The sequence below is a fragment of the Chelonoidis abingdonii genome, chromosome 11 (assembly GCF_003597395.2).
Source record: "Chelonoidis abingdonii isolate Lonesome George chromosome 11, CheloAbing_2.0, whole genome shotgun sequence".
NCBI classification, from domain to species: Eukaryota; Metazoa; Chordata; order Testudines; family Testudinidae; genus Chelonoidis; species Chelonoidis abingdonii.
The window spans coordinates 19,143,568-19,153,136 of record NC_133779.1 but is presented as its reverse complement, the minus strand read 5'-3'; the positions used below and the strand labels follow the sequence as shown (position 1 = coordinate 19,153,136).

The 9,569-nt window shown below is 76.9% G+C and overlaps 1 protein-coding gene across 1 annotated transcript in view; it reads left to right on the top strand.

The window, feature by feature from the left end:
* The first annotated feature begins 49 nt into the window (after positions 1 to 49).
* HDAC6 (histone deacetylase 6) overlaps positions 50 to 9,569 on the top strand; it is a 16,823-nt gene continuing 7,303 nt past the window's right edge. The window contains exons 1-12 of the mRNA XM_075071299.1: positions 50 to 641; positions 766 to 834; positions 1,097 to 1,223; positions 1,364 to 1,429; positions 1,583 to 1,642; positions 1,847 to 1,936; positions 2,098 to 2,204; positions 2,286 to 2,353; positions 2,651 to 2,798; positions 3,072 to 3,200; positions 3,325 to 3,493; positions 9,230 to 9,444. Of these exons, the coding sequence (XP_074927400.1) occupies positions 340 to 641; positions 766 to 834; positions 1,097 to 1,223; positions 1,364 to 1,429; positions 1,583 to 1,642; positions 1,847 to 1,936; positions 2,098 to 2,204; positions 2,286 to 2,353; positions 2,651 to 2,798; positions 3,072 to 3,200; positions 3,325 to 3,493; positions 9,230 to 9,444 (1,550 nt within the window). The 5' untranslated portion in view covers positions 50 to 339. The remainder of the gene's footprint in view (positions 642 to 765; positions 835 to 1,096; positions 1,224 to 1,363; positions 1,430 to 1,582; positions 1,643 to 1,846; positions 1,937 to 2,097; positions 2,205 to 2,285; positions 2,354 to 2,650; positions 2,799 to 3,071; positions 3,201 to 3,324; positions 3,494 to 9,229; positions 9,445 to 9,569) is intronic.

Sequence of the window (9,569 nt, the reverse complement as noted above, 5' to 3'; positions counted from 1 at the left end):
CAGCCCCGCCCCCACCTTGCTGACCCCAGCCCCACCTGGCCCCACTCAGCCCCTGCCCCGCTGGCTGTCGGATCCTAGGACCAGCCCAGAGCCTTGCTCTCAGCCTGGCCAGACCCTCCCTGGCTCCTGTCTCTGCTGGGCCTTGTCCTGGTCTCAGATCCCCTCTGGTCTCAGCCAGCCCAGACCCCCTGTTCCCCAACCTCTAGATGAACCCTTCACATTCCCCGCCCCACACCTCCTCGGGCTGCCCCAGGCCGCTCTGGGTTACGAGGGTTTTATCCGGGTCCCTCCCCAGCCTTCATCTTTCTTCTTCTCTGTGGGAAAAACCACCCAGACAGCATGTGCCGAGAGCCAGCTCGCAACGAGATGCATCCCCGTCTGGGGCAGGGCAGCCGGAGAACAGCTGCATCTCAGCACCGGGCGAGCCATTCCCGGGCGGTGTTATGTGCGGCTGGTCCCCAGCTGCCCCGCCCCAGAGGTGGTTGCATCTCAGTGCTGGACAAGCTGTCCGCTAACCCCTTGTGTCTCCGTTCCAGGCCACCAGGACACCATGCCCACCGAGATAAGATGGATGGTTACTGCATGTTCAACCACTTAGCCATCGGGGCCAGATACGCCCAGCAAAAGCTGGGAGTAGAACGGTGAGGAACGTAGGGGCTGGTGGTTAGAGCAGGGGGAGCCTGGGAGCCAGGGTGTCTGTGGCTGGGGGCGGGCGTGTGTGGGGGGGTGCTGAGTCCCACTAACAGGTGACTCGTTTCCTTCCAGAGTCCTGATCGTTGACTGGGACGTGCACCATGGGCAGGGCACCCAGTTCCTCTTCGAGGAGGATCCCAGGTCAGTCCCGGGCGCTCGGAGCCGGGGGAGCCCAGGGCTGGACTAGCAGGGGCTGTGGGTCGGGAGTGAGGGGCACCAGCAGAGTTGGTGGGGGGCAGGGCCAGGCAGGTGGGCAGGGCCAGGCAGCAGGGGCTGCGGGTCGGGAGTGAGGAGCACCGGCAGAGCTGTGGGGCAGTGGGGGGCAGGGCCAGGCAGCAGGGGCTGCGGGTCAGGAGTGAGTGGCACCAGTCACTGCCCCCCGTCTGCCCCTCTCTCTCGGCAGCGTGCTCTATTTCTCCGTCCATCGCTACGAGCAGGGGAGGTTCTGGCCCCACCTGCCAGCGTCCGACAGTCCCGCCGTGGGGCAGGGGCGTGGAGAGGGATTCAACATCAACGTGCCGTGGAATGCGGTAGGTCCCCTGCACTGTGTGGGGGGCGAGCCACCCCTGGGTGGCATTACGTGCAGCTGTTCCCCAGCCACCCCGCCCCAGAAGTGGCTGCATTTGACCTCCCACAGACCCGTCTAACTGGTCTGTGTCTCTCTGTCTAGGTGGGAATGAGGGACGGGGATTATCTCGCTGCCTTTTTACACGTCTTACTGCCAGTGGCCTTTGAGGTACGTGGGGGCAGGGGCCTGTCTCCTCTGGGGGGCGCTGGCTCCCACCCGACCCCAGGGCAGGGACTGGATGGCTCTGGGGGGCAGGGAATGGGGTGGGGGCGCTGGCTGCGATCCGGGCCACGCTGCAACCTCCTGGTTTTCTCTTTTCAGTTCCAACCCCAGCTGGTTCTGGTGGCCGCCGGGTTTGACTCTGTGCTCGGGGACCCCAAGGTAAGTGCCCCCCCCCGTCCCGCTGCGTTTCACAGTGCTGCCCGCAGGGGGCGCTGTGCTGGCCGTGTGGGGCGTACCAGGGGCTAGACAGGGAGCCCGGGGCTCGTTTCAAAGGGCAGCGGCCGGTCTAGGGGGCTGGATGGGCAGCCCTGCTGTGTGGCGCAGAGGGAGCCTGGCAAAATGACCTTTTGCGTCTGCGCCTAGGGTGAGATGGCTGCGTCGGCCGCATGCTTCGCTCACCTGACTCATCTGCTGATGGCCCTGGCAGGTGGCAAGGTGCTTCTGTCTTTGGAGGTGAGTGTGGCACTGACCCACGGCGCAGGCTCCCCCCACAGAACTGACTGCAGCTCAGTCTTGGGCAGCATTATATGTGGCTGTTCCCTAGCCACCCCGCCCCAGATGTGGCTGCATCTCAGGGCTGGGGCAGTGTTGACCCATTTTCTCCCCCTCCCCAGGGTGGCTACAATCTGAGCTCCCTGGCCGAGGGGGTGTGTGCGGTCCTGAGGACCCTCCTGGGGGACCCCTGTCCCCAGCTGGAGCCGCCCGTTGCCCCCTGTCGCAGGTGAGCAGCGTCTGAGCGGGTGGGGGTGGGGCGGCCCCACATTTGCACCCCACTGACTCTGGGCTGCTCCCCCTTCCCCAGCGCTCTGAGCTCTGTGTCCAGGACGCTCGCGATCCATGAGAAATACTGGCGGAGCCTGCGCAGAGTGGGTGAGTCCCAGCCCCCCAGGGGTCCCCTGCTCACCTCCAGCCCGTCCAGGGTCCCGTGGCCCCCAAGTGGGATCCTGCAGGTTCCCCCCAACCGCACTGGGGTCCCTCAGCTCCTCTGAGATGCCCCATCCCAGCCCCTCTTGGGTACTCTCTCCTGCCCCCACACCCTCTTTGGGGGTCCCCTGGTCCCCCAACCCCCTGCTATACCCTGCCCTCAAACTCCTACTGGGCCCCCCAATTTGATATTGCCCCCCCATAGCTTAGGGGATTGGCTCTGATCTCCTCCTGCCCCCCCAGAGGCCGACATCCCCCCAGAGGATGTGGAAGAGGAGCCAGCCCCCACGACACCCCCAGACTCCCCTGAGGTGCCGCGACCCCTCCCAGCTGCCCGCACTGGCCTGGTGTATGACGAACGCATGACGGAGCATTACAACATGTGGGACAGGTACAGCTTGGACGCCTGGGTTCTCTCCCTGGCTCTGGGAGGGGAGTGGGGGCTGGTGGTTAGAGCAGGGGAGCTGGGAGCTCGGACGCCTGGGTTCTCTCCCTGGCTCAGGAGTGGGGGAGTGGGGGCTGGTGGTTAAAGTGGGGGGGCGGGAGCCAGGACTCCTGGGTTCTCTCCCAGCTCTGGGAGGAGGAAGGGTCTTCTCCCCTGCCGGAGGCAGAGCTTGAACCCAGGCGTCCGGGCTCTGAGTCCTTCCCTTCCCCCCTCCCACAGCCAGCACCCAGAGCTGCCCCAGCGGGTCTCCCGCATCTTCCAGCGCCACGGGGAGCTGCGGCTCACGGAGCGGTGCCACCGCATCCCAGCCCGCAGTGCTGAGGAAGAGGAGCTGAGAATGTGCCACAGGTAATGAGAGAGGGGCAGCCCGGACGCCTGGGTTCTGTTCCTGGCTCGGGGAGGGCAGTGGGGGCTGGTGGTTAGAGCAGGGGGCTGAGAGCCCGGACTCCTGGGTTCTTTGCCTCCCTCGCAGCCCGGCCTACGTGCAGAGGGTGAAGGCCACGTCCAGCATGAAGCCACGGGAGCTGCACCGCCAGGGGGACCAGTACAACTCCATCTACATCTGCGCCAGCTCCTACGAGTGTGCCCGGCTGGCGGCCGGCTCCGCCTTCAACGCCGTGCAAGCCGTGCTGGAGGGCGAGGTGAGGGCCGGTGGCACTCCCCCCCGGCAGTCGGGGCCCGGCACTCGGGGGGCCCCAGGGGGCGCTCTCCCCCGGCAGTCGGGGCCCGGCACTCGGGGGGCCCCAGGGGGCGCTCTCCCCCGGCAGTCGGGGCCCGGCACTCGGGGGGCCCCAGGGGGCGCTCTCCCCCGGCAGTCGGGGCCCGGCACTCGGGGGGCCCCAGGGGGCGCTCTCCCCCGGCAGTCGGGGCCCGGCACTCGGGGGGCCCCAGGGGGCGCTCTCCCCCGGCAGTCGGGGCCCGGCACTCGGGGGGCCCCAGGGGGCGCTCTCCCCCGGCAGTCGGGGCCCGGCACTCGGGGGGCCCCAGGGGGCGCTCTCCCCCGGCAGTCGGGGCCCGGCACTCGGGGGGCCCCAGGGGGCGCTCTCCCCCGGCAGTCGGGGCCCGGCACTCGGGGGGCCCCAGGGGGCGCTCTCCCCCGGCAGTCGGGGCCCGGCACTCGGGGGGCCCCAGGGGGCGCTCTCCCCCGGCAGTCGGGGCCCGGCACTCGGGGGGCCCCAGGGGGCGCTCTCCCCCGGCAGTCGGGGCCCGGCACTCGGGGGGCCCCAGGGGGCGCTCTCCCCCGGCAGTCGGGGCCCGGCACTCGGGGGGCCCCAGGGGGCGCTCTCCCCCGGCAGTCGGGGCCCGGCACTCGGGGGGCCCCAGGGGGCGCTCTCCCCCGGCAGTCGGGGCCCGGCACTCGGGGGGCCCCAGGGGGCGCTCTCCCCCGGCAGTCGGGGCCCGGCACTCGGGGGGCCCCAGGGGGCGCTCTCCCCCGGCAGTCGGGGCCCGGCACTCGGGGGGCCCCAGGGGGCGCTCTCCCCCGGCAGTCGGGGCCCGGCACTCGGGGGGCCCCAGGGGGCGCTCTCCCCCGGCAGTCGGGGCCCGGCACTCGGGGGGCCCCAGGGGGCGCTCTCCCCCGGCAGTCGGGGCCCGGCACTCGGGGGGCCCCAGGGGGCGCTCTCCCCCGGCAGTCGGGGCCCGGCACTCGGGGGGCCCCAGGGGGCGCTCTCCCCCGGCAGTCGGGGCCCGGCACTCGGGGGGCCCCAGGGGGCGCTCTCCCCCGGCAGTCGGGGCCCGGCACTCGGGGGGCCCCAGGGGGCGCTCTCCCCCGGCAGTCGGGGCCCGGCACTCGGGGGGCCCCAGGGGGCGCTCTCCCCCGGCAGTCGGGGCCCGGCACTCGGGGGGCCCCAGGGGGCGCTCTCCCCCGGCAGTCGGGGCCCGGCACTCGGGGGGCCCCAGGGGGCGCTCTCCCCCGGCAGTCGGGGCCCGGCACTCGGGGGGCCCCAGGGGGCGCTCTCCCCCGGCAGTCGGGGCCCGGCACTCGGGGGGCCCCAGGGGGCGCTCTCCCCCGGCAGTCGGGGCCCGGCACTCGGGGGGCCCCAGGGGGCGCTCTCCCCCGGCAGTCGGGGCCCGGCACTCGGGGGGCCCCAGGGGGCGCTCTCCCCCGGCAGTCGGGGCCCGGCACTCGGGGGGCCCCAGGGGGCGCTCTCCCCCGGCAGTCGGGGCCCGGCACTCGGGGGGCCCCAGGGGGCGCTCTCCCCCGGCAGTCGGGGCCCGGCACTCGGGGGGCCCCAGGGGGCGCTCTCCCCCGGCAGTCGGGGCCCGGCACTCGGGGGGCCCCAGGGGGCGCTCTCCCCCGGCAGTCGGGGCCCGGCACTCGGGGGGCCCCAGGGGGCGCTCTCCCCCGGCAGTCGGGGCCCGGCACTCGGGGGGCCCCAGGGGGCGCTCTCCCCCGGCAGTCGGGGCCCGGCACTCGGGGGGCCCCAGGGGGCGCTCTCCCCCGGCAGTCGGGGCCCGGCACTCGGGGGGCCCCAGGGGGCGCTCTCCCCCGGCAGTCGGGGCCCGGCACTCGGGGGGCCCCAGGGGGCGCTCTCCCCCGGCAGTCGGGGCCCGGCACTCGGGGGGCCCCAGGGGGCGCTCTCCCCCGGCAGTCGGGGCCCGGCACTCGGGGGGCCCCAGGGGGCGCTCTCCCCCGGCAGTCGGGGCCCGGCACTCGGGGGGCCCCAGGGGGCGCTCTCCCCCGGCAGTCGGGGCCCGGCACTCGGGGGGCCCCAGGGGGCGCTCTCCCCCGGCAGTCGGGGCCCGGCACTCGGGGGGCCCCAGGGGGCGCTCTCCCCCGGCAGTCGGGGCCCGGCACTCGGGGGGCCCCAGGGGGCGCTCTCCCCCGGCAGTCGGGGCCCGGCACTCGGGGGGCCCCAGGGGGCGCTCTCCCCCGGCAGTCGGGGCCCGGCACTCGGGGGGCCCCAGGGGGCGCTCTCCCCCGGCAGTCGGGGCCCGGCACTCGGGGGGCCCCAGGGGGCGCTCTCCCCCGGCAGTCGGGGCCCGGCACTCGGGGGGCCCCAGGGGGCGCTCTCCCCCGGCAGTCGGGGCCCGGCACTCGGGGGGCCCCAGGGGGCGCTCTCCCCCGGCAGTCGGGGCCCGGCACTCGGGGGGCCCCAGGGGGCGCTCTCCCCCGGCAGTCGGGGCCCGGCACTCGGGGGGCCCCAGGGGGCGCTCTCCCCCGGCAGTCGGGGCCCGGCACTCGGGGGGCCCCAGGGGGCGCTCTCCCCCGGCAGTCGGGGCCCGGCACTCGGGGGGCCCCAGGGGGCGCTCTCCCCCGGCAGTCGGGGCCCGGCACTCGGGGGGCCCCAGGGGGCGCTCTCCCCCGGCAGTCGGGGCCCGGCACTCGGGGGGCCCCAGGGGGCGCTCTCCCCCGGCAGTCGGGGCCCGGCACTCGGGGGGCCCCAGGGGGCGCTCTCCCCCGGCAGTCGGGGCCCGGCACTCGGGGGGCCCCAGGGGGCGCTCTCCCCCGGCAGTCGGGGCCCGGCACTCGGGGGGCCCCAGGGGGCGCTCTCCCCCGGCAGTCGGGGCCCGGCACTCGGGGGGCCCCAGGGGGCGCTCTCCCCCGGCAGTCGGGGCCCGGCACTCGGGGGGCCCCAGGGGGCGCTCTCCCCCGGCAGTCGGGGCCCGGCACTCGGGGGGCCCCAGGGGGCGCTCTCCCCCGGCAGTCGGGGCCCGGCACTCGGGGGGCCCCAGGGGGCGCTCTCCCCCGGCAGTCGGGGCCCGGCACTCGGGGGGCCCCAGGGGGCGCTCTCCCCCGGCAGTCGGGGCCCGGCACTCGGGGGGCCCCAGGGGGCGCTCTCCCCCGGCAGTCGGGGCCCGGCACTCGGGGGGCCCCAGGGGGCGCTCTCCCCCGGCAGTCGGGGCCCGGCACTCGGGGGGCCCCAGGGGGCGCTCTCCCCCGGCAGTCGGGGCCCGGCACTCGGGGGGCCCCAGGGGGCGCTCTCCCCCGGCAGTCGGGGCCCGGCACTCGGGGGGCCCCAGGGGGCGCTCTCCCCCGGCAGTCGGGGCCCGGCACTCGGGGGGCCCCAGGGGGCGCTCTCCCCCGGCAGTCGGGGCCCGGCACTCGGGGGGCCCCAGGGGGCGCTCTCCCCCGGCAGTCGGGGCCCGGCACTCGGGGGGCCCCAGGGGGCGCTCTCCCCCGGCAGTCGGGGCCCGGCACTCGGGGGGCCCCAGGGGGCGCTCTCCCCCGGCAGTCGGGGCCCGGCACTCGGGGGGCCCCAGGGGGCGCTCTCCCCCGGCAGTCGGGGCCCGGCACTCGGGGGGCCCCAGGGGGCGCTCTCCCCCGGCAGTCGGGGCCCGGCACTCGGGGGGCCCCAGGGGGCGCTCTCCCCCGGCAGTCGGGGCCCGGCACTCGGGGGGCCCCAGGGGGCGCTCTCCCCCGGCAGTCGGGGCCCGGCACTCGGGGGGCCCCAGGGGGCGCTCTCCCCCGGCAGTCGGGGCCCGGCACTCGGGGGGCCCCAGGGGGCGCTCTCCCCCGGCAGTCGGGGCCCGGCACTCGGGGGGCCCCAGGGGGCGCTCTCCCCCGGCAGTCGGGGCCCGGCACTCGGGGGGCCCCAGGGGGCGCTCTCCCCCGGCAGTCGGGGCCCGGCACTCGGGGGGCCCCAGGGGGCGCTCTCCCCCGGCAGTCGGGGCCCGGCACTCGGGGGGCCCCAGGGGGCGCTCTCCCCCGGCAGTCGGGGCCCGGCACTCGGGGGGCCCCAGGGGGCGCTCTCCCCCGGCAGTCGGGGCCCGGCACTCGGGGGGCCCCAGGGGGCGCTCTCCCCCGGCAGTCGGGGCCCGGCACTCGGGGGGCCCCAGGGGGCGCTCTCCCCCGGCAGTCGGGGCCCGGCACTCGGGGGGCCCCAGGGGGCGCTCTCCCCCGGCAGTCGGGGCCCGGCACTCGGGGGGCCCCAGGGGGCGCTCTCCCCCGGCAGTCGGGGCCCGGCACTCGGGGGGCCCCAGGGGGCGCTCTCCCCCGGCAGTCGGGGCCCGGCACTCGGGGGGCCCCAGGGGGCGCTCTCCCCCGGCAGTCGGGGCCCGGCACTCGGGGGGCCCCAGGGGGCGCTCTCCCCCGGCAGTCGGGGCCCGGCACTCGGGGGGCCCCAGGGGGCGCTCTCCCCCGGCAGTCGGGGCCCGGCACTCGGGGGGCCCCAGGGGGCGCTCTCCCCCGGCAGTCGGGGCCCGGCACTCGGGGGGCCCCAGGGGGCGCTCTCCCCCGGCAGTCGGGGCCCGGCACTCGGGGGGCCCCAGGGGGCGCTCTCCCCCGGCAGTCGGGGCCCGGCACTCGGGGGGCCCCAGGGGGCGCTCTCCCCCGGCAGTCGGGGCCCGGCACTCGGGGGGCCCCAGGGGGCGCTCTCCCCCGGCAGTCGGGGCCCGGCACTCGGGGGGCCCCAGGGGGCGCTCTCCCCCGGCAGTCGGGGCCCGGCACTCGGGGGGCCCCAGGGGGCGCTCTCCCCCGGCAGTCGGGGCCCGGCACTCGGGGGGCCCCAGGGGGCGCTCTCCCCCGGCAGTCGGGGCCCGGCACTCGGGGGGCCCCAGGGGGCGCTCTCCCCCGGCAGTCGGGGCCCGGCACTCGGGGGGCCCCAGGGGGCGCTCTCCCCCGGCAGTCGGGGCCCGGCACTCGGGGGGCCCCAGGGGGCGCTCTCCCCCGGCAGTCGGGGCCCGGCACTCGGGGGGCCCCAGGGGGCGCTCTCCCCCGGCAGTCGGGGCCCGGCACTCGGGGGGCCCCAGGGGGCGCTCTCCCCCGGCAGTCGGGGCCCGGCACTCGGGGGGCCCCAGGGGGCGCTCTCCCCCGGCAGTCGGGGCCCGGCACTCGGGGGGCCCCAGGGGGCGCTCTCCCCCGGCAGTCGGGGCCCGGCACTCGGGGGGCCCCAGGGGGCGCTCTCCCCCGGCAGTCGGGGCCCGGCACTCGGGGGGCCCCAGGGGGCGCTCTCCCCCGGCAGTCGGGGCCCGGCACTCGGGGGGCCCCAGGGGGCGCTCTCCCCCGGCAGTCGGGGCCCGGCACTCGGGGGGCCCCAGGGGGCGCTCTCCCCCGGCAGTCGGGGCCCGGCACTCGGGGGGCCCCAGGGGGCAGGGGGCGCTCTCCCCTGGCAGTCGGGGCCTGGCACTGGGGGGGTCCAGGGGGCACACTCTCTCCCCTGCCCTTTGCCCCCCAAGTCTCAGAATGTGAACCCCGGTGTTCAGGCCAAATCCTCATTAAGGGGTTTTCATTCCGTCTCCTTGTGTCTTCCCTTGGAGATGAGACTCTGCTTGGCTTCCGGTTCCAGAGGGTCCTTCCCCAGAGGTGGCTGCACCTGCCCGCACGGGGAGGGCTCGCTGGGCGCTGTTCTGTGCAGCTGTTCCCCAGCTGCCCTGCCCCAGAGGTGGCCGCATCTCGGCGACGTCTCACACCCCCCGTGCTCTCTGCCTGGCTCTAGGTGCAGAACGCCGTGGCCATTGTCCGGCCCCCCGGGCATCACGCTGAGTCCGACGCAGCCTGTGGCTTCTGCTTCTTCAATTCGGTAGCCCTGGCAGCTCGTTTCGCGCAGCGCCTGGCGGGACGGCCCCTAAGGTGGGCGGGGGCTGGCGGTTATGCTGCAGGGAGGGCTTGGAGCCTGGACTCCTGGGTTCTCTTCTCGGCTTTGGGAAGAGAGTGTGGGCTGGTGGCTGGGGGTCTAGGAGCCAGGACTCCTGGGTTCTCTACCCAGCTCTGGGAGGAGAGTGGGGTCTGGTGGGTCAGAGCAGTGGGGGCTGGGAGGCTGGACTCCTGGGTTCTCT